Here is a 22,549-nt window from a genome sequence, read left to right on the forward strand (position 1 = left end):
TGAGTCAGTTGACAGTATGTGATGTAAAGGGAATTCTTAAAAATTAGGAAAAATTATATTCTATCATAAAGTCTTTGAGATTTTATCCCCGGTTTGCGCCAGTTAATATACTCTAAGCCACAGTTATATACAGATCTCAGTCCAGCCGGATTTCCTGTTTGTCTAGGACTGCGCAGTTGCGGTCCATAAGTCATAAACGCCCCAACCCCCAGCCATGAAACTAACAACCCCGCTCAAGCTGTCAGGGAAACCAATTCCCTTTTCGAAACACCAGTGAAGACACAACGGGGCCCAGCAGGTATTATTCACCAGGCTCTTCTTCCAGGCGCGAACCTCGGCTTTCAAGGCCTCCTCCTTCTTCTCTTCTGATACTTCACCACTCATTCTCTTCTTCCGGAGCACATGCTCTCTCCACAGCACGAAGAACTGGAAGAAGATGTGGCCGAACCAAGCCCGTGTACTCCATATATACCACTTGTCAATGCCGCCCCAGCGGTCGATGAACTTCTTCGAAATTACTCCCTTGGAAGCTAGGAAGCCAGCATTCTCAAGGGCTTGATAGATCATGTTCACAACCACTTGGAGAAGGGTAAGCGCGTAGAGGATGCGGTCCGATGGGGGAGATTTCAATGTAGCGGAACCCCAAGTCCAGAGAGGAAAGAGGCCCAAGAGCCGGAGGCTATAGCGGGTTTCCGACATGAGAGCGGAGAGGGCAAGCAGTCGGGACGGCGAGGGGGTCGAGTTAGACGCGACAGGCTTGGTTTTGGATCTCAATCGGGCCAGAAGGCCAAGCCGTGTTTGGAGGGCAATCCATGGTGCGGAGGCGAGGAGGTGATGGAGCGCATGGGTGAGATAGCCGGTGACAGCAAATACTCGTTCTTGACCATAGGCCGATGACATGAGCCTATGCACAGTGCGCAGTTAGTCACATGGAAATGATGGTAACTGCTGCTGGTCGAGACGCCTATCGCGCAAAAGCAGAAAATCGCACGTAAAACGAAGACCTCAGCCAAGTACTTACTTGTCCAAGCGGCCTATGGTGACGTCGGTTGCCCTGAGGGCTCCTAGCAGTTGGCGCTGAGCAACATTCAAGGACGATGGTCGCGGTGGTGAACCCCCCGCGGGACTGGCCGATTTCCCCACATTCGGTGTTTCGGCAACGGCGGGCGCAGAAGAATCAGGGGGATTTTCAGTGTCAGCCATAACGGGCACTATCAAAAATATGCGGGAGTCTCCGATGCTCTGGAGAGGGCGGTATGGAGCGCAGGGCGATGTGGATTTATAGGGAAATATCAAACGCAGAGCATCTGACTAGCACTTCCTTGCGCTTGGCGCAGATGCCGAGGTTCGGAGTTTGCAGACAAATCGCTGTGATCAACCGAATCAATTTGCGCGCACTTTGACTGCCAGCCCTTCACAACAGTTGTCCTACCCATAAACCACCGTGTGGGTAGAGAATGTCGGTTTATATAAGTTGTAGCGGGCTAATTTGTCTTGCGAAAGTACCCGCGCGTACCGCATGCAAAACTTGAAGCGTGGTTGATCTGCATGTGGATTCCATCATCTAGTGGAATTGTTTGGGAAATTATGCCCGCGGAACTTTTCCTTCATAATAATTCTAGAAGATCATCCCACTATGTAACACATGCCTTTGCATTCCCGGGCCACTATGGTAATCAAATTTCTTCTAATTATCTTTTTCGGTCCCTGTCAGATGAGGACAGTAGTAATAAGCAATGCAGTCAGTCGTCACACAATGTACTCCACGTTGTAGCTCTGGGCCCCATCATCCTTCTTACTTTGCTTTCCACTTCCCCCACGTAATAGCCAAGAATCGAGAGTTGTATGCAGCTTCACTGTCAAATCTATCCCCCGGTATTACATTCATCATGACCGTGCTCTAACGAGTCTGACAAGGGGAACGATGTTGAGTGATCATCGAACGCAGAGAGAGCCTGCCCAATGACAATACTTTCACTTAGCTGGCTCGTATAAGATGCAATGGTCTGTTCTGTTCTGACCGATATGTTCAGGGACTGATTCAGAAGCTCATGGAGATTGGTGCTAGTGATATTCTCCTGAGAATAGAGCCTAGCGCTTATATCTTCGCGGCTCTCTGCGATGTCGTATCCTGAGGAACTCGCCCCTGAAGAACCAATCCAGATACGCCGAGAGGGGAGCTCTAAGTTTCGAAGAATATTGGCATCGGAGACAGGTCGCTCAAGCAGTTCCCACGAGTCTGGAGGGGGAATGGAAGGATCATTGCAGATTTCATTGAGACTTATCCAGGTACGCTCCTCGAGGTTACCATGGCGACGCTCGCAGTAACGACAAGCCTTGAATGTGCATGGACGAGAAGGGTGTGAAGGCTGGGGTACCTGCGAAGCTAGCTCAGGACGGTCGAGGCGAACCGCTGATTCGCTGGTTTTGGGAGCACTCTCATCCCGCGGGCTGACATCCTCTACCAACTCTACCCATGGATCATCCTGGTTGTGACCGTTTAGCGCACTACGCTCTGCATAGAGCATAGACAGCGGTGGAGGTACGGGGCCTCTTTCTCTCTCCGCCATCCTCACGACGTTCAACTTCTGGTGAATCACGATTTCTTTCTGTTCGGTCGTATAGTGACCATCTTCCATGGCTTTTAGTATCCACGGACTGAGGAATGGGCCATTTATGGGATCCAAGGGATCAGAGAAGCCCGAAATATCCTCAACACAGAGGTAGAGCCATCCGAGGAATGGCCGTCTTCCACATGAGTTGCATGTTTCCGTACGGTCAATGCAGAACTGGCGTTCCATCACACTGTGATGACAGCGATGCTGGCGGACAGCTGACTGGGTTGTCGGAGAAGCCATGGGCGGATGTTCAGTATAATATTTCTGATAATCGAGAGGTAGCTGGAGTTCCGAGGCAGGCCAAACGTCACTTTCTTGGGCGGGAGCTTGATATTGGTGGGCTAGAGGGTCATTGGATGCTAAAGAAGGCACTTGTAGGATAGGAAGTGAATCGGTAGGGTGAATACCTGTGTTCTCTCCGGAGTTGCTATGTTCATTGTCTGCCATAGCTCAGGATGGGATGAAATGAAGAACCAGAGCAGTGTGATTGGGTATGAGAGCATAGTACGGTGTCATACAGTAACAAGAATAGACATACTAAGAGTGGGTGATAGCATTCACTCATGAAGTAGTAAACGGGTGCGCTCTGTGACAGAAAGATCGAAACTAGGAAATAATAACCATCATGCATGAGAAAGAAATATCCCGGTCAAGTGGTATATTCACTTTGTCTTGCATTTCACCTCTCTCATGAATACCAAGTTGATAACAATCAGATAGATATAATAGGTCATCTTGGAATGCTGGAGTGAAGCTTCAAAGGTATGGTAAAGAACCAGACTGCAAATTTTATAGTAAGTTCATTTCATGTGGTGTACTGGATTTTGAAAGAAGATGGTGATTGAAACACAGACCAAACCTGACCTATGTATTTTTGAAACTTCATTTTATTACATGCTTCATTTTTCTTTTTCTCTTTTTCTCTTTTCTTTTTCCCTTGTATTTTCATCATTGCTTGGTTCTTCTGTAAATAGGCCAGAGTCCTGTTCAAGAATATAGGTTGTGAGTGAGGGTATGAAAGCTTCAAGTCAGCATACAAAGTATATGTAAGCTATAAACTTCGGTATATGAATTGTGTAGTAGAAGTAGGTACTGTGATAGTGATGAATACACCAGGTCCTTATATAGTGGAGAATATTATTCAAAGTACGGAGTAATAACCAAAAAACAATACGCAAATAAACTTTCGAGCGAGCCGAAGCGATAGGCTATCGGAGGTGACCGATAGGCAGCGGACAAGTGCAGTTGGTTTCGTATAAAACCAAATTAGCAGGTAATTTTGAATTTAGTGAACAGCAATATAAATAATATCTGCCGACATTCGTGGCCGACTTCAAATGACCTGTCGCCTTGAGAGATCCTGATTCATCCTCCACTTTTCCCTCCAGCTTTAAATCCCCAGTTTCCAACACTGACTATTCTGTGACGGTCTCTCTTGGGAAAAGGGTTCCCTTTTTTGTATCTTTCTTATCTGAAACCATTCTTTTGTTTTGTTTTTCGATAAATCACCTGCATATAAGAGAAACCCACACGTTCTCCAGTTCGATAAACAATTTCGTCATCTATTGAGTGTCTATCCTAAATTAATCGGTGTAATTCCCTCGATTCATTTAACCTCTTAATTGTTCTACTACCAATTATTTACCTTATTTAACCTCGGTAAGCTTTCCGTGTCCCCCCAAGCTGAGAACTTATTTTTTTTTTTCGGTCTGGGGAGTTCCAGCCAGCCTCCTCGTTCCATAAACAAACAGCAGCTCAGCTCCTTCCCCCCCCTGTTTCTTTAGTTCCTGGCGGGACTTTTTCTTTCTTCTCCAACCCCATAATCAATCTCTCACCGATTTTCTTATTCCACTCTTAACCCACATCGCCCCATATTCAACTGTCCGTCATCTAAAGTCCATTGTATGCATTATTGTCCGAGCGGATCGTGTATTAACTGTTTCTCAGAGACCGCGTCCGCCGCAATTGTACCCGTTGCCGTCAATTCCGAGAACCGATCTTATCATCGCTACCCTCGTGTTCTATTGCCGACGCAACCGCAGCAACCGCCATCATGTCCGTGAAATTTCAGGATAGGTTCCAGGACCAAGTCGCGCAACAGGTCACGCAACAGGTCACGGAACAAATTAAGGGCCAGGTCCAGGGACAGTTTCAGGAGGAGGCCGCAAAGTCAATTCGCCAAGACACAAAGGAATTGGTGCACAAGGTCGGCGAACGCTTGACTGGCGGAAACCCTCAGAATGGTTATATGGCTGTATGTTTATCCTCCACCCCGGAGCGTCGGCTCGGCGATTGATACTATCGCGGTCGGTACACTCGCAGCTCGCTGACATGGAAAATGCTCGCTTTTACAGATGTACCTGCGTCAGCTGCAGAAGAACCCTCTGCGCACCAAGATGTTGACGTCGGGTGTGCTTTCCGCAACTCAAGAATACTTGGCCTCGTGGATCGCGAATGATGTCAGCAGGAATGGGCACTACTTCAGCGCCCGTGTTCCTAAAATGCTTCTCTACGGCATGTTTGTCGCTGCCCCGCTGGGCCACTTCCTCGTGGGCATCCTCCAAAAGATCTTTGCCGGCCGCACAAGCCTGAAGGCCAAGATCCTACAGATTCTCTTTAGCAATCTCATAGTACGTTCCCCATTCATGTCGGGCGTCCCACAAATCGTGCCCTCGATCTCTGGAATGCGCGGATACGCTAACCTAAAACGCAGATCTCCCCCATCCAAAACGTGGTGTACCTATCGTCGATGGCTGTCATCACTGGTGCGCGCACCTTCCATCAGGTTCGCGCCACCGTTCGCGCTGGTTTCATGCCCGTCATGAAAGTCAGCTGGGTCACTTCCCCTCTCGCACTTGCGTTCGCGCAGAAGTTCCTTCCCGAGCACACTTGGGTGCCATTCTTCAACATCATCGGTTTCTTCATTGGAACTTATGTCAACACCCACACGAAGAGAAAGCGCCTCGAGGCCCTGAAAAAGGTAAATGCCCTCTTCAACCATTTCATCCCAGACACTAATTTACAAACCTAAATAGCGTTATGATCGTCGCGCCGGCCCAGGCAGTGATTTCGAGCCCAAGGGCTACTAGTAAATGTATATAGATTCAGACCCTACCCATCCGGCTCAAGCGGAACGACCCGAACGCCTTCCATAATCCTCGGCCCGTCCACACCATACCTCGGTTGAATAGATGCAATACGTTCCCTCAAGGCAAAGCAAGCCGAAGGCACGGACAATCTACTTCTTCCCCCTCTCCGCCCCCAATTACCCCCTTTGCATGTTTGATTGATTCCATTCTCATGTTCTATTCTGATCTGGCCCCAAGACCATTCCCTATCTTGTGTCGTGCCGAGATGAAGATATGTTTGACCGTCACGATGTATGTTTTTCTTAGTTTCCGTCTGCAGCTGCCGATATACATAACTTGATAGTCCATAGTGCTGCTATTTACCCTTTGCAATGTCAAATTACACATTACCTTCAATGCCTGTCCTTAGTCTTTGATAGTTAAGAAACTAGGAGGTTCTACTGCAAATGTTTTGCGAATGTTTCTCAAACTTGTCGGTTGAAAGAGGCGTAGAGCCCGATACAGTTGGCTGGACCTAGAGAGCTGCGAGAACTAGAATATACCAATTCTACTATGCATTCATACACTCATTCCCCTCAACGATCCACTACCAACCATCACTCCACTTCCATATTATCCCCTCTCTTCTTCTGCACCCAGGCTACAAAATCATCGAGTGCCCCAGGCCATGCGCCATCCGCACTCCACCACCCAAACCGTTCATCGTCAAGAGTCTTCCGCATGAAGACCTCAACCTGTTCCCACAGATCCTTGTTAACGGGTTTCTTTCCGCGCTCCTCCATGAATTCGATCCACCATTCCAGCCATGGAGTCGTCTCGGTGTCCCACTGGACTCCACCCTTCTCCGGCGTAAAGAATAGCTTCCACTGCTCGGCTGCAATCTCAAACTGGAGGTTCCGCTGGCCCTGCATCCGGCAGAGAGGGAACGTATAGCGGTACACGCGACGGAAGAGATCTGGCTGCGTGGGAATCTGCGATCGGAGATTGTCAGCGTGGGCGACCATTTTGTCGATGGAGTCACATCTGTAGATTAGGTTAGAATATCTTGATTTCCGTATTTTGGCAACGGGGTTTGGTGGTGATGTTACCCGACAGCCCTCCAACCATTCAGGAATCCCTCTCGAGTAAACTCGCCCATCGATGGTGATTTCAGAAGTTCTGCGATGCCGAGACATGTCACTTCGTCTAGTTGTACTTGGATATCGCCGAGAAATTTCATCGCTCCTTCAATGCCGATGCCATCGGGGCTGTCATCCGGGGAGTCTGAATGGGATTAGGTTGGAACTGATACTTTTCTTTGGGCGAGCTGCCTCACCTCGATAGCTGTCGAATATCTTGTTGATAGAGGAGGTGGTGCCCCCTGCCCCCTGGGGACTCTGGAAATACCTGAATCTTGTCAGTAAACGTCATGGGCGCTGGTATGACTGGCTTTCGCCTCTTTGAGGAACGGGTAGGCATGGACAATGGAAGACATAAGTATCTCGACTTTCCAGAGCGGGTCCTCATCTTGACACTTGTGAGCTTGAATGCCTATCTCGGTTACGTTCCCTCGGAATCTTTGAAAGAACCCAGACGTTGTGATGACACAAGAATGACGCCTGGGGATTATTTAGGTAATTGCGAACCTCACCCGCGTCCTGTGCCCTTACTCCATATGTGCCGGAGAGATACATGACACCTTTGTTCTATGAGGTTTGAGAGTGTCCCATATGTGCTCCATAAGCGGCAAATTGTGGTAAGGCGCCGCATAGACGAGCTAGGCTTGGAGGTAATTGTGAGTTACTTTAACTGCCCTCAAGCTGGCCTGAAGCACCGCAGTCTCGTCTGGCGGGCATTACGCAATTTGATGCTAACATGGGATAAAAGACCAGCCAATAGTGCTCTGTCCTGTGCATAGGATGTCCAAAAGGAGAATGGAGAATCAATGGCTGACAAGCTATCTCCAGTTGCCCGTTTACTGGCCAAAGGCGGGCGACGGCTTGCTGCGACTGAAAAGAGCATAGCCAGTAAAGACCGACGCACCCAAACCGCCCAGTCATTCGGCAAGCAACAAGAGAGCCTGGCATTTCCACACTGCAGTACGGCGGAATTGCAAAGCCCAGAAAAAAGTAGAGGTCCAGCCATGGATCAAGGGAGGGACAAGACGAGAACAAAAGAAATGGAATATCTCAGGCAACTTACGCATCAATGGCTTCTTCGACATTCCACCTTGAAGCTTTTAAGAACTATAAACGAAACATCAGCTTTGGGCCTTGATTATCGCACGTGACATGGAAAGTTATATGTACGACTTGAGACCAACAATGCGTGTGGTATAATAATGAAAGGAAGATCATACCTTGGCAGCTACTGCATCCTTTGCTTGTGTAAAGTTCATAAACTGGGCTATTTGTTGCCTCTGGAGACCCGAGTAAGGTGGCATGGTGGGGTGCAGACGGGCCTTCAGGTACGCTCTTCTATCGAGTGCTAAACCTGAACAAGGAATGTGAGGGCGAGTGAAATTTATAATAAGAGTAGCGATAGATTAGAGATTCCAGTAATTGTTCAGCGCAGTAGAGATTCTGAGAAATGTAGTAGACACAACTATGGCTGATTAGATGCAAAAGTTCGCATTGTCGCTTTTGAAAGAGCTGACTGATCACTGATAAATGCACGTGCCCCGCAGTATAAATTAATACATGGACTGATTATTTCCAAATAACTTATTGCAACGAGCAGTTAAAAACTTTTTGCACATCATTTGTTCAGACGCTTTGAAGCACTTATACATGCTTTGTATGTTAAAATTTGGAATAACCTCTATTTCCTCATATTAAAGCGGCAAGCTGTGTGACCATCAGCGTCCCATCCTTCCCCACCAATAAGCCTCAAACTACTCCTTCTGCATAGGGATGAAAGTCTACATAGTTATTGAACCAAGTACTTGAAATGTCATGGGAGACGACATATCTGGAATCGTTAGAAAGAATATAGTTGGGTTTAGGCTAGGAGGAAACGGGCTGTTGTGATCGCATATGATTATGGATACAGTATGTTGAAGAATAAAGGTAGAAACTTTTCTATTGAAACAGACAGATGACTCCAGAACTCCTGCGAGAACCCCCAGGTATCTAGCATCCAAATTCCATGAATGATCCCGCGTATGCAACGATTTTCCTTTACGTCGTAAAGAGAGTATCTTCCTAGGAAAAAGTCAGTAAGCTGCGATGTGTGCAAGGACTTCCACAATTAAGATGCAACACACCTCTCTCAGGTATTCTCCTATATCTCCCTGGCGGAACACGGTAATGGCTGTTGGCTCCAATTTCCTCGCTTCGGCGCTAGACCGGGCAGTAACTCCAAAGCCCTGAGACAGTGTTAGTAACTTATACCGCCATATTCTCTGTGCCAACGCCTGTCTTACCAAAGGAGTATCATTGGAGTTGAAAACAACAACACCTGCGTGTTCTGGACAATCGTCTGACCACCTGTTGACGTGTGCCTTTACCACATTTCCACCGTACAGGAAGGGCATCTCTCCGTTCTGTTTGATCCAGACCTTGTATCTCGCGTGGGGAGCAATCACATCCAAAGCTGTAGAAGTCAGAGATCTGTTCATTGATCGCTAAAAGTTGATAGAGATCTTACCAGTGATGTGCAGCCTAAACTGACCACTCTTGGTAAACTTTCCGATGCAGGTACCAAGTGAGAGAAGGTTTGCGCGAGGAATGGCTGTCGAAAGATTGGCCAAGGACAGTTTCATATAATAGACACGATTTCCATGGAGACGGAATACATATCGGTCATTGGGGTCATCGGATGTAGTAATAAGATTGTTCAACGAACGACCAGTATAGTTGGCCAGCTTTTCGAAAAGCGTTTTTGTCTCTTGTTCAGTGAGTTGACGCATTTTGAGTGATTGATGCGGGTTGTTCGCAGTCGAAGAAAAGCTCCGCGGACAAAAAATCCAGAAAAGTTTAAGGTGGAGAGCTTTTGGCATAAGTCTTGGCACCGCAAAGAAAAAAAAAAAAGTTTCGGACGGGAACCGCTCAAAACCAACCATCGACCCTCACCACGACAATTCGGTTGCTCGATTAAATCGTCATGGCTCCAGGACGCACGAATAAAAGGAGACGCTTGAGTCCTCCTGGTGATGAAGGCAATGGCACCTCGAAAACCTCCAAGGGCTCAGCCTTAAACAACTTCTACAGCAACGCTTCCGAATGGGATCTCGAACAAGACTACGAGCGCCGTCCGCGCAAGATGGGCAAAAATGATAAGGAGAGGACAAGGCTACCTATCAAAACCGCGGAGGGTTTGCAAAACATTGAGGAACCGGAGCCTGAAGAGTCTGACAGTTTCCTTGGCACCGATGACGATGAGGAGGATGTAGCCTCCAACGCCGAAGCTGACATGGACGAGGATGAGGAAACACCTGCGGAGGAGGAGAAGCCCAAAATTCCGATGAAATTGCAGATCTTACAGGCGAAAGAAGAACTTGCAAAGCTGGCGACTTTGATCAATGAAGACCCGGAGGAACATCTTGGCTCTTTCAAAACAATGGCTGAAATGGTTAATAACGGCGCGCACGTTGCCATCAAGAAGCTAGCTCTTGCCTCGCAAGCCGCCATATTTAAGGACGTGATCCCGGGCTACCGCATCCGGCCTCTCAGTGATGGAGAAATGTCTTCTAAGTTATCGAAAGAAGTGCGCAAACTGCAAAACTACGAACAGTCGCTTCTTTCACATTATAAACACTACGTTCAGAAGTTGACTGAGCTTACCAAGCCGTCTAAAGCTTCACAGGAGGAAGTTGACCCTAGTTTAAAAAGTATTGCGATCAACTGTGCTTGCAACATGCTCCTTTCCGTACCGCATTTTAACTTTCGCGGGGAGCTCTTGAAAATTCTTGTCAACCGGCTCGCAAGGAGACAAGTGGATGCTGATTTTGTCAAATGCCGGGAAACAATCGAAGAAGTCTTCGCAAGAGATGAGGACGGAGTCGTCTCCCTTGAAGCCGTTCGTCTCCTGTCGAAGATGATGAAGGCGAAGGAATTTAGAATCAACGAAAGCGTCCTGGACACCTTCCTACACCTCCGGCTGCTCTCCGAATTCTCTTCCAAGGCATCAAGGGATCGGGTTGACCGTGAGCCAGAGGAGAATACATTCCGTGGGAAGAAGAAGCAAAAGAAAGAATTCCGCACTAAACGGGAGCGCAAGATCCAAAAGGAGCGGAAAGCCGTGGAGAAGGATATGAAGGAAGCCGACGCCTTAGTATCCCACGAGGAAAGAGATAAGAACCAAGCGGAGACCTTGAAGCTTGTGTTTGGGGTTTACTTCCGCATTCTGAAACTCCGCATTCCTACTCTCATGGGCCCGGTACTCGAGGGCCTTGCTAAATACGCGCATCTGATCAACCAGGATTTCTTTGGCGACTTACTCGAAGCTCTGAAGGACTTGATCGGGCACGCTGATCGCGACGAATTTGAAGACAACGACGTGGAGGATGAGGATCCTGAATCCACGACAGCATCAAGAGATTCTCAGCGCGAAGCCCTCCTTTGTACCGTCACTGCCTTTGCGCTCCTTCAAGGACAGGATGCTAGCAAGGCGGCAGGTACACTTCATCTTGACCTAAGCTTTTTTATCAAGCATCTTTATCGCTCCCTATACTCTCACTCGATCAACCCTGACATTGAATTCAACCCCAACAAATCTCTTCGGCTCCCCGATCCAGATGATAACAACTCGACGGAGCAATTCAAGTCGAGGAACAAGGTCAACTTTCAGACTCCGACAGTTCTGCTGCTCCGCTGCCTTCAGTCCACACTGTTGTCCCGCGCACAAGGAATACCACCTCCGGTGCGTGTTGGTAGCTTCACTAAACGACTCCTGACGACATCGCTCCAGGTCCCTGAGAAGTCCGCTATTGCCACGCTTTCCCTTCTAAACCAGGTAACGAAGCATCACGCAAATCGTATCTCTTCATTGTGGTACAGTGAGGAACGTAAAGGCGATGGTGTATACAATCCCTACGCAACAGATATAGAAGCAACCAATGTCTTTGCTGGGACGGTATGGGAAGGAGAATTACTGCGACTACACTACTGTCCCCAAGTCCGGGATGCTGCCATGGACATGGAGAAGATGATCTCGAGGAAGTAAAGTATTGTCATTATGGCTATCTGCAATGTATCCACATGACATTTCATTGCCATTTAAAAGAACATATTCCTCATGTTTAATCCATAAACTGAAATGTTTCCTCTTCTTTGTCTCTTATGTCCTTTTTATGTCTTTTTTTTTTGTTCTTTTTGGTTAGCCAGATCATGATACCCGGTAATCTTAGAACACGTGAGCAGGTCAACTGCAAGCGTCAATCTGAAATGAAATCTCACACCATTACCGACTTTTGGTCCCAACTTTTGTCCTGTTAAACCATCCAATGTTATCCCCTTCCGTTCAATAACAAACGCCAATACCCCTTGAGTACCAAACCCCCAAACGACCATCTTAGTGCGCCAAGTCATATCATACGCAGTTACCCCGGCCAAGGTTCCAGCCCAATAGACTATTGAAGAAATGAAATCGTCACGGCGTGAAATGCTTGAAAGCAAATAGTAATTTTACTATGAACCGATAGTTTCATATCAATCGTCCTCTGGCTTTTCGATGGGCTTGTATGCGTAGGCTGCCTGATACCAGGTTGGTAGGCTCGACTCGCTCGCTTCAGACTCTCTGGGAGGAGGGGTCGGGCCACGGTAACCAAAAGAAACATTTGAAGCCTGAGACATCCGTGCTTCAGCGAAAGCTGTTAATGGTGAATCTGCTCTAGAAGACGAGCGGAGCGGGGCTGTTGAAAGAGCAGGGAATCCCATAGCGAGATCCTGCTGGTTCTGACTGCGACTTGTGGACTCCGAAGGACTTTCGATTGAGCTATCAATCCAATCAAACGATGCAGCATTTCTGGAACGAGAATTTAGATCCTGAAAGGATTGGGAGGACCGTAGGAGCTGCCGGGCTGTCATGTTGTCCTGAGTATCGAGGCGCTCACGTTCTGCCATGATCTGTTGCTGAGCAAGATTGCGCAGAGCGGGATGAACTCTGCTGGGGCTAATCTCCACCTGGCGATGCTCTGCCCCAGTAGTAGAAATAGCGCTTGCTTGCATGGCGGGTGTAAATGGAAGTGGTTCTTGCTTCATGGACTCTGGCCCTTCAAAAGTTTTATCACCTTTGCTGCGCTTGGTAGGAGGCAAAGAGCGGCTTGCGATTTTGCTTTCGCTGCTACGCCGATCACGGCCACGGCGGAAAGGATAGAAAAGGCCCATCTTAGCTGGAAACTTCATGATTTCAGCGCTTGCTTTGTGAACAAGAGTTTGACTGCTAGCAGTTCTTCCTTTGCCTTTAGCGGAGCTGCTGTGCAGAGGTTCTGGACTCCCCGTGGATCCTGTGCTCGGGTCTTTCAGAATGGGTCTTCTGGAGTGAGGCTCAGTGAAGTGATCTTTCCTGTCATCGCCATGGAAACTTGGAGTGGGAAAGGCTGCCATAGGTGTTGGAACATCATCAGTAAGCATGTGTTCCTCGGCGTGTTTGTTCAGTGCGACAGATTCACAGTTGTGTTCTTCCCCACCTCTGCTGTCCGTGTTCTTTGTCACCACATCTCCTTTCCTCATCTGACGTGACTTCATCTTCCTGAACTGTTGTGGCCTTTCGTTGTCTTTACTCCATCTGATGACATCTCGGCTCCCCTGCAACCTGGTATTCATGGATCTTGCATCCTGTGCTGGGTTGTAGGGGAGAGTGGACCTTACAGTCGAGGCCAACACGTTAATCTCGCCCTTCAGTTTGTTGTACTCACTCTGGAAGAGCTGTGTCATCCTGTCTTCCATCTGGTGCTGCTCACGCTGTATAGCACCGACTTGAATCTTTACCTCCATCATGACCCGCTGCAGCTCTCTCGTCACTTCAGTGTCGCTCATCACTCGGGCATTGAGCTTGCGCATGAGATCCGACAGATGCCCTGTGTGCCTCAGGATTTGATCCGTTGACCAGTTGCTGTTGTTTTCGAATGACCGGGCAAGTTTGTTGGCTGTGCCGTCAACGTGGATGTGAAGCGAATCCATGTAGGTGGATATCTGCTGCTCCAGCGTTACTGTGTTTTGGTAGCCCGGGTGCGGTGGAGGAGGAGCATAACCTCCGTGAGTCGTCGCGCCAGAGTAGAAACGAGGATCATCCATCGGGAGCTGAGGATCGAAGGGCATCCTCATATGTGTTGGGTCGAAAACAGGTTCAGCCTGTCCAGGGGTTGAGGCTTGTTGCTCCCGTGATCTAGTGGATGAGCGCCTGTTGTACTGTCCGGACGGAGTAGTTACTTCAGTTTGGTCCTGTGTTCTGACAGACAGTGGCCTCTGCTGATCCGATGAGACGACTAGCGGACGACTTTTCTCCACCTTGCTCTGTTTGCGTTCGCACGGCGAGGACATTGGTGCAACACCTTTTGGTTCGTTGGATGTTGAAGCTGGACTCATAATAGAGGTGGCATCAGTATTTGACTTAGAGGGAACTGATGGTTCGATATCCACCTTCATACTGATATAGCGTTGTTCCGCATCGACAACCGCCGGGTGGCTCCTGCTGGTATCGCCTGTGCTAGCTAGAGGAGATGAGCCGTCAATCAGGACAGTGTCAAGGCGTGTCATAGGCTCCACGTTTCCCACTTTGTGATAAGGCCGATGTTGTTTCTGTGTGTCTTTAAGAGTTATTGCATCAAGCTTGCCATCACCCTTAGCCTGCTGTGCAGGGCAGGATGAGGTGCTCTGTTTAGAGCTCTCGAAGCTACCTGGGTCCGAAAACCTAGTGGCCTGGACTGGAGCAGATGCAGGGTGCACTCCAGGATCTCTGCGCTTGGGGATATATAGCCTTTCCTCATCGAAGTCAAAAGACCCAGGCGGCGATTGTTTGATCTTTTCGACCTGTGGAATTCCAACACTCGGTGGCAGTCGAGGCATAGTGCTAAGTGGAGGATCTTGAGCTTTACGAAACTCCTTACCAAGCTCCTTGAAGCTGAGTCTCGATCTCAGCGTCGCGATCATGGACTTTTTCTTTTCACCTTCAACCTTTGTATCCGCACCCTTATCACCAGGATGGGGCTCCGTAGCGCCCTGTCTCTTCAAACCACTCAACTTTGTGAGGACATTTGGCTTTGAAACCGTCGGCTCAAGCACAGGAGCAGAACTACTGACACCTATAAGACGGGGCTTAGGCATCGGGAGGGCGAGAGCCTCGTCGTAATCTAGTCCAGACGATTTCCTCATTGTACTAGATCTTGAAGAATAGGACGCGGTTGGACGAGTTATCACTACTCACTTCAGAAAAGTCAAGCCAACAGCGAAAATAGAGGGAAGACATAACATACCGGTATTAGGGTCATACCCCAACTCACCAAACTCCAACTTATGCAGCTCCCTTTCACGAATACGTTCTTGCTCACGAGCCCTCATCTGCGACCAGGCATTGCCAGGCATGGTGGGCACCAGAGGCAGTTTGACCTTGGGTCTCTCTTTCAACTCCTTATCCTCAGACTCAGATCTAGTCTGAGCCTCCTGATCTTTACCACAATCTGTCATGACGAACAGTGAAGTTTAACGAAACAGCTAGTCAAAGATAATCACCAAAGCAAGCGAGATACTTGAAAAACAAGAAGTCAGTGCGTTGTTGTTCTATTGCAGTTACTTTGGTCTGTCATGTCGCGAGATGCTTTGAGGAAATCAACTTCCAGGTGTTGCTCTTTCACTACGAGAAACACACAAGTAAACAAGATTTGTATGTGGCGAAGCTGGTGCCTTCACTGTGTTGTGTTGCTGGGGCACGCGCCACAGCGCGAGACGTGAATTTCACTCACACAAACCCCCAAGTGACGCACATGGAATTGGCTGTTCCCTTTTCTTTTTCTATTTTCTCTTACTCCCTACTCATGTTCACTAGAGCTACGGGTTCGGGGGTTTGAAGTTCGGGGCTTGTCTTTACTTTTTCTTCCCCTTTTGGCATCTCTGTCAGAAACAGCCTTGCTTTCTGTCTGGGATAAGGCGTGGGATATGTATGTAACGTACAAGACCCTTTAGATATCTTGATATCAGTTTGGTCTTGGACATTGAGAGCGAATATACGTTTCTGGAGAGAGGTTCAATCTACTTTCTTTCTTACTCGAATAATAGAAAGACGCTGGTGATTGACTCCTGTTATATCTACTTCGTATGTATCCGGGAGGACCCCCCACAAGAAACAAGATATCATTCTTATGTAGATCTCCACCAACTTAAGAGCCGCGCAGTGTATGAACGAGAATGGATGTTAGGGCAGGCCAAAGGATCAAATAACCTATGAAGTCGTTGCGGGACGAAGTTGTGTCCAAGTTGGATATGACTTTTGGAGACAGGATTCGCTAGGAAGAATGGGCATCTTTCAGTTACTTGAATGTTTGCATTTCAACAGCTTATCTCCTGGTTGCTACCTCTTCTATCTTCTTGCAATTTTGTTACGGATTGACCGTATTCAATTCGTTGATGTGATAGGAGCAGGCTTATCCGAAGGAGTAGACACAGTCCAAGAACAAAACCCGTTGAAATAATCTTCAATCTTCATTTATCATCAATCATAATCGCATCACTACATACTGGTAAACGTAAATCGACGGCAAAACAAAACAAGTTTTGTTAACTACTATCAGCTTTGGCACAACAGACTCGCGGACAATAATCGACACATTCTGGAGAGGAGAAATAAAATGAACAGGACAGATAACAATAAGCTGAATTGATAAAGCACACAAGTCAAATACAGGGGAATCAAATTAAGGCGAGCAAAATGAGTGACAAGAAGCTTGGTCAACAAAGCCGGGTATATGCATGCTAAACAGATGCATTAATTAGTAACAAAGAGTCAAGGACACACTTTCAAATCCCATAGGAGTCGGTGATGATATGCATGGAAGAAGTGCGAGGAATATTCACACTGCAGATTTACTGGTCGTTCCTGGGGCGACGGCGGAAAGGAGAGAAGATGGCTCCAAAGAAGTTGACGAAGACGGCGCGAAGGATGACCTTCAACCAGCCATCATTCTTGGCATTGCTGAGAGTAACGGCCCGAGTCTGGCTTGGAGAACGAGAGGTGTCACCCTTCTGAGCCATAGCCTTGTCAGCAGTGGTTTCTGTCGCAGTAGTGGGCCCGGCGGAAGTGGATGGTTCGTTAGTTGACGCAGCTGGCTCTTCGGATCCTGAACGTGGTTCATTGATATCAGTTTCAGGCTTCTTCAAAGTAGGCGATGGTGCTTCCTTACTGGCTGATGGTTGAGACTCAGGAGCAGGACTGGCAGCCTCGTCCTTGCCTTTGCTGGGTTGAGACTCTTCCACAGACTTGGAGCTTTTATCCGCAGACGCGGTTTCTGGCTCCTTGTCCTTGTGGGATGAAACAGCCAGTCCTACGGCAACAGCGCCTGCGGTGGCAGCAGCTGCCACCGCAGTACCGGCACCAATCAGCTCGGCTGAGACGCCATCCTTTCCATCCTGTTCAGGAGCATCCTCCTTCGTAGCCTCAGGGATGACTTCAGCTGTTTCAGTGCTCTCTTTCTCAACAGGAGACTCGCCAGAAGAAGCCGATACAGGCTCCTCCTTCTCAGCCTCAGCAGGGGCTGCTGCTGCTGCTGCTGGCTCGCTGGTAGGCTCCTCCTTCTGAGTGGTCACAGCCTCTTCAGCTTCAGCCTTGGGTGCAACCTCAGGTTCAGTCTCTGAGGCCTTCTGCTCAGCACAGGTCTCAACAGCCACAGGCTCAGCTGCAACAGTCTCCTCCTTAGGTAGCTCAGTCGCCTCTTCCTGCTTCTCCTCATGGGACTGCGACACAGTAGGCTCAACCTCGTTCGAGGTGTTTTCCTCAGGGACAACAGCCTTAGAAGATTCAGCAGTCTCCTCGACCACATTCGACGAAGCCGGCTGCTCAGCACACTTATCAGCGACCGGCTCCTCCGAGACAGGCTCCTTGACAGGCTCTTCGGTAAAGGCCTTTTCAACGACCTCCTCGGTAGCAGGCGTCTCGGCAACCACGGCCTTCTCAGCTGGTTCTGGGACCGGTTCTTCAGTCACTGCCTCCTCAGTTGCTGGCTTTCCAGTGGAGTCATCTACAGACTTTTCTTCCGCCACCGGCTGCTCAACTGGCTCAGGTTCGGCCGTTTGCTTCGTGGTGGGCTCTTCAGTAGACAACAATTCAGTCGCGGGCTCAGATTCCTTGGCGGGCTCTTCCACAACAGGCTCCTCCGTAGAAGGCTCAGCAGCGACAGATTCCTTGACAGCAGCAGGCTGCTCAACAGGTTGCTCGACAGGAGTGGGCTCTTGGACAGCAGCCACTTCAGTAGCGAGCTCCTTAACAGGCTCCTCTACGGTGGGCTTCACGGGTTCGGCTTCCTTGGCGGGCTCGGACTCAGCTGGTTGCTCAACAACGGGAGTTTCCTTAACGGGCTCTTCGGGAGTCGCTTCCTCAGCAGCAGGCTTCACCTCCTTAGATTCTTCGGTGACTGGCTCCTTAGTCTCTTGCTCGGTGACCTCGGCGGGTTTTTCTTCCGCTGTAGGCTCTTCTACCACCTCTTCAGGGCCTGACGCCTTGATGGGTTCCTCAGCTGCCTCCCTCGTTGTCGAATCCTCAGCAGTGGGCACTTCAGAGACAGGTTCCTGTGTAGCCGGTTCCTCCTTCGTCAAGTCCTTAGCTGGCTCCTCAGCGGTTGTTTCTTCAACGACAGGCTCAGTAGGTGTAGCCTCCACTTCAACAGGCGCCTTCGCAGAGGTTTCCTCTGGAACTCCCTCTTCCTCGGTGGCTTCGGCAACAGCCTTCTCGCTTTCTTCCGCAGAAGACACCTGTGCGACCTCTTCGGCGGGTTTTCCCTCGACAGAGGATTGAGCAACCTCTTCCTTCGTAGTGGTTTCTTCCGAAGCAGGCTCAGCCTTGGTCTCTTCTACCGGCTTTTGGGCGGCTGGCTCAGAAGTTTCCTCGGCAGGCTGTTGCGATTCTTCCGTTTCGACAGCAGCCTCAGCCGTAGTGCTCTCTGGAACAGACTCCTTTGCCGGTGCTTCGGAACCGGCTTCAACAGGTGCTTCAACGACAGGCTTCTCGACTTCGGTCTTTTCTGTTGCTGTCTCCTTCGCTGGTTCCTCTGCTACAACATCGGCAGTTGTGGGTTTCTCCGCGGTTGGCTCTTCCACTGCCTTCTCGGCGCCTGCCTCCTTCGTGGATTCGCTGGGGACATCTTCAGTGGCAGAGGTTTCGGTAGTGAGTTCTTGAGCAACTGATCCCTGAGCGTCTGGAGTTGCAGTGGACAGAGTCTCCTTAGACTCTTCGACAACGGGGACCTCCTTCACCGCTTCAGCAACAGTTTCCTTGGTAGACGGCTTATCCTGAGCAGCAGTGTCGTTAGTAGTAGGCTCCTCAACAGGTGTCTCCTTAGATGCCTCTGATACTGCCTCCTCCTTGACGGGCTCCTTCGCTGGTTCTTCAGCAACGGCAGGCTCAGTGGCAGGCTCCTCGGTCTTTTCAGGGACTAGCTCTTCCTTGACAGTCTCCTTAACTGGTTCTTCAGTAACGGCTGGCTCAGAGGTCTCTTCAGGGACCGGTTCTTCCTTGACAGGCTCCTTCGCTGGTGCTTCAGCAACGGCTGGCTCAGAGGTAGCAGGCTCAGAGGTCTCTTCAGGGACTGGCTCTTCCTTAGCGGTCTCCTTCACTGGTTCTTCCGCAACGGCTGGCTCAGCGGTGGATGTGTCCTTAGGCTCTTCCGGCGCCGACTTCTCCTCGACCGGTTCTTCGACAGCGGGCTCTTCAGCCACAAGCGTTTCAGTGGCGGCTGTTTCTTCCGACTTTACAGGAGTTGTCTCTTCCTTGACGGGTTCTTTGGTCGTCTCCTTAGGCTCTTCCACCACCATCTCCTCTTGAACAGGAGCCTTCTCCGACTCGTCAAGCTTCTCAGCTGGCTTCTCGGTGGCGGATGCCTCCTTCAGTTCTTCGGGGATCTCTTCCTTAACGGCGTCTTCAGCAGCGGGCTTCTCGGAGACCGTCTCTTTGAGCTGTTCCGGTACCGTCTGCTCCTTAACGGATTCCTTCACTGGCTCTTCCGCGGTGGGAGCTTCCTTGGGTTCTTCGGGGGTCGGATCCTCCTTGGCGGGTTCCTCAGAAGTAAGTTCCGCCTGTTTTGTCTCGGCAGGCTCTGTGGCGGGCTCCTTTGGGGTCTCCTCCACTGTCGGTTGTGCTTCGGTGACGGGCTGCTCTGTAGTGGTTTCAGCTGCAGTGGACTCGGTGGCGATGGGTTTCTCGGTCTTCGATTCTTGAGCGGGGGATTCTTTAGCCGTGACTTCGGGTGTGGATGTCTCAGAAGCAGGCTCCTCGGGTTTCACTGGTGCTTCTTCGGCAACCTTCTGCGGCTGGGATTCCTTCGGTTGCTTCTCAGCCTCGAGCTTAGCATCGCCATTCACGACCGGCGTCTCCTCCTGGGTAGAGATGACTGGAACTTCTTCGGGCTTCTTTTTGGTGTCCTCCTTCTCCACCGCAGCCTGAGGTTCAGCCACCTTCTCCTCGGGCTTTTCTACCACCGGCTCCGACTTCTCCTCGGCCACGGGCTCCTCCTTGCTCTCGGAGATTTGCGCGGTGGGTTCAGTTCCGTTGACTTCTGGCTCCTTAGTGCTATTGGAAAGAGTCTCCTTCGGCTCTGCCTCGGTCTCTGCTTTGGCATCAGTCTCAACAGGTTTCTCGGGGACTTGTTCGGTCTGCTGATCCTCGGCGGGAGACTCATCGGCCACAGGGGCTTCGTGCCCAGCGTCTCCATTGACACCATTCGACTTGTGGACGCCATTTGTTACCGGCTGGGCCTTTGTCGAAGCTTCAGACTCAGATTCCTTTGTGCTCTCCTCCGCCTTGTCACTGGCACCATTCTGGACCGGAGTCTCCTGCTCGGCCGCAGGCTTGACGGTAAGATAATTGTTGACCAGGCCCTCCGTTCCAGAAGCTATGATTCCAAAGCATTGGTTAGCCATGCTGCTATTCCCGAGATCATTACGTAAAAGCCGAATCGAACTTACCGTTCTTTACAGACTCATCGTGAAACCACGAGCCAGTCGCGCCTTCTCGGAATCTGTACTGGTATTGCCCCGGAGCCAGCTGGAAATCCCGGAAGAACAGGTACTCGGTCGAGTAGAGGCCCGGGTCTAATTCCGATTCGACCTCTATCGTCTTAACGCTCAGTTCCAATGGCTCCCATTGAGGTTCTGAGAAGGTACCGGCGACGAAGATGGTAGGGGTATCAGTCGGACGACGGACAGAGATGGTGACAGTCTCAGTAATGGATTCCACCATTGTTGTGATCGTCAAGGTCGTAACAGTCGTTAAGTATCAAACAACAGATCAAAGCGCAAAAGAGGCTTTAAAGGAACAATTACACAACAGGGATACCGAGTGGATCGATGGAATAATATACAGAAAATAAAAGGAAACGAAGAACCAAACGAGAAGAGGCCTCCCAGACAATTGGATCGGGTAATAGGGTTGCGAGAGGTAAGGGAGGTGAAACTCTGGAGGGGCGGTAGAGGTGGGATTGGTCAGATCAGAGATGTATGAGTTTGATTGATGATCAAACCAATCTCACAATTGGGACAGAGATGTATGATAATAGTAAGATAGTTAATCAGTTGAGGAGGGGGAGAAGAGAGAAAGGAGAGAGGAAAGGAGAAAGACAGAGTCAATCATGGGTAACATAAAAAAAAAAAGGAAAAGGAAAAGGAAAAGGGAAAAAATAATAAAAAAAAAAAAACAGAAGGGTCCCCACTCAAGGATGGAGGAGGGAGAATTTCGGACGAAGATGGTTAGTGAGGTCGACTGATGGAGGGACTGAACTCCCGCTAGTGGCCGAATGGCCGTTAACTTAGGGATTAGTTTGGCGGGGCAGCAAAGTAGTTGTCACAGTGATACTGATTTCACTCCCGTCTGGGATGGGGGATTGTTTTGCTTTTGCTTTTTCATTTTTTAATTCGTTCTTCTATGTCGCATGGATATATACAGCATAAGCTTTACGGGAGGGGGATAGAGTCAAGAGACAAATGTTTACGAAGAAAACGAAAAAGAATCAAGAATAAAAGCGCTCTATTCATGAAGGAGAACTGATACGAGGAATGCAGGGACCACGTTCAATGAATCTGAAGATATCACCAATTGAATCATGTTGGAAGATAGACAAAACCTAGATACATTGCTTACTCCTCCGGACGGTTCGCATGGAGGGCACGCATTAAAATTATCTGCAGATCTTCGATGCCTGCGTGATCCCATCGACTCTGTACGTCACTGGTTACCGACTGGAAAATGCGGTGAGTGGACGGCGCCAATCACGGGAACAGCATAAAATATGTTCTTAAACAGATTTAGTACTAGTAGGCAGTGGGTAAATATCTAGCCAGTTATTGCCTTGGTGATGTACAGCGCCATATGCAATGATAACGGATGTTGTGCACATTGGCCGAAATCAGATCATCCTCTCGTCGGCTGATGAGGGAAATTTTCATAAGACGAACAAATAGAAATTAAAATTCTGCTTGCCGGATCGCGTAGGAGAAAAAAACACAGTGGAGAACTATCTTGACTAGACTCATAGTGCAGTCATGGCACCATTATTCCTCTACTCCATCTGGTTTAGTCGCCCTCCGCTACGGACTCCACTCGGCTCACTATAAACTGCGAAAATCATATCATCCTCTCGGAAGGGATTGGAAATACGACGACATGGTCCAATCCTCAAAGATCTACGTGCCTACGATTCTTGTCCGCCTGGAGACTCATGCCGCA

At 49.3% G+C, this 22,549-nt stretch overlaps 8 protein-coding genes across 8 annotated transcripts; 2 read left to right on the top strand and 6 right to left on the bottom strand.

Annotated features, from left to right (window-relative positions):
• Positions 1-39: 39 nt before the first annotated feature.
• BDV38DRAFT_162041 (uncharacterized protein) lies at positions 40-1,375 on the bottom strand. The gene is made up of 2 exons (XM_032051795.1): positions 1,022-1,375; positions 40-904 (listed from the first exon to the last, which is right to left on the bottom strand). The coding sequence occupies exons 1-2, from the start codon at positions 1,201-1,203 to the stop codon at positions 163-165; spliced, it is 924 nt and encodes a 307-aa protein (XP_031910435.1). The 5' UTR covers positions 1,204-1,375; the 3' UTR covers positions 40-162.
• Positions 1,253-3,694, bottom strand: BDV38DRAFT_255295 (uncharacterized protein). The gene has a single exon (XM_032055394.1). The coding sequence runs from the start codon at positions 3,063-3,065 to the stop codon at positions 1,866-1,868; it is 1,200 nt and encodes a 399-aa protein (XP_031910436.1). The 5' UTR covers positions 3,066-3,694; the 3' UTR covers positions 1,253-1,865.
• A 797-nt stretch (positions 3,695-4,491) lies between these two features.
• On the top strand, positions 4,492-6,005 carry BDV38DRAFT_162171 (Mpv17/PMP22 family protein). Its single transcript, XM_032051797.1, has 5 exons — positions 4,492-4,513; positions 4,566-4,872; positions 4,973-5,248; positions 5,332-5,598; positions 5,654-6,005. Exons 2-5 carry the CDS (start codon positions 4,672-4,674, stop codon positions 5,705-5,707), a joined length of 798 nt encoding a protein of 265 aa, XP_031910437.1. The 5' UTR covers positions 4,492-4,513; positions 4,566-4,671; the 3' UTR covers positions 5,708-6,005.
• Positions 6,006-6,198: 193 nt separating this feature from the next.
• On the bottom strand, positions 6,199-7,090 carry BDV38DRAFT_162148 (DCN1-like protein). Its single transcript, XM_032051796.1, has 2 exons — positions 6,796-7,090; positions 6,199-6,730 (listed from the first exon to the last, which is right to left on the bottom strand). Exons 1-2 carry the CDS (start codon positions 6,924-6,926, stop codon positions 6,304-6,306), a joined length of 558 nt encoding a protein of 185 aa, XP_031910438.1. The 5' UTR covers positions 6,927-7,090; the 3' UTR covers positions 6,199-6,303.
• A 1,619-nt stretch (positions 7,091-8,709) lies between these two features.
• Positions 8,710-9,627, bottom strand: BDV38DRAFT_255311 (ribosome biosynthesis protein NIP7). The gene is made up of 4 exons (XM_032055395.1): positions 9,335-9,627; positions 9,111-9,280; positions 8,952-9,053; positions 8,710-8,889 (listed from the first exon to the last, which is right to left on the bottom strand). Exons 1-4 carry the CDS (start codon positions 9,594-9,596, stop codon positions 8,866-8,868), a joined length of 558 nt encoding a protein of 185 aa, XP_031910439.1. The 5' UTR covers positions 9,597-9,627; the 3' UTR covers positions 8,710-8,865.
• Positions 9,628-9,722: 95 nt separating this feature from the next.
• On the top strand, positions 9,723-12,002 carry BDV38DRAFT_255312 (nuclear export protein Noc3). The gene has a single exon (XM_032055396.1). It carries the CDS (start codon positions 9,791-9,793, stop codon positions 11,849-11,851), a length of 2,061 nt encoding a protein of 686 aa, XP_031910440.1. The 5' UTR covers positions 9,723-9,790; the 3' UTR covers positions 11,852-12,002.
• Positions 12,003-12,336: 334 nt separating this feature from the next.
• BDV38DRAFT_273564 (uncharacterized protein) lies at positions 12,337-15,312 on the bottom strand (the record flags this gene model as incomplete). Its single annotated transcript, XM_032057693.1, has 2 exons — positions 12,337-15,010; positions 15,053-15,312. The coding sequence occupies 2 exons, from the start codon at positions 15,310-15,312 to the stop codon at positions 12,337-12,339; spliced, it is 2,934 nt and encodes a 977-aa protein (XP_031910441.1).
• Positions 15,313-16,281: 969 nt separating this feature from the next.
• Positions 16,282-21,441, bottom strand: BDV38DRAFT_255316 (PT repeat family protein). The gene is made up of 2 exons (XM_032055397.1): positions 20,794-21,441; positions 16,282-20,720 (listed from the first exon to the last, which is right to left on the bottom strand). Exons 1-2 carry the CDS (start codon positions 21,065-21,067, stop codon positions 16,705-16,707), a joined length of 4,290 nt encoding a protein of 1,429 aa, XP_031910442.1. The 5' UTR covers positions 21,068-21,441; the 3' UTR covers positions 16,282-16,704.
• Between the last annotated feature and the right edge of the window lie 1,108 nt (positions 21,442-22,549).

This window comes from Aspergillus pseudotamarii (assembly GCF_009193445.1).
Source record: "Aspergillus pseudotamarii strain CBS 117625 unplaced genomic scaffold BDV38scaffold_54, whole genome shotgun sequence".
In the NCBI taxonomy this organism is placed as follows: domain Eukaryota; kingdom Fungi; phylum Ascomycota; class Eurotiomycetes; order Eurotiales; family Aspergillaceae; genus Aspergillus; species Aspergillus pseudotamarii.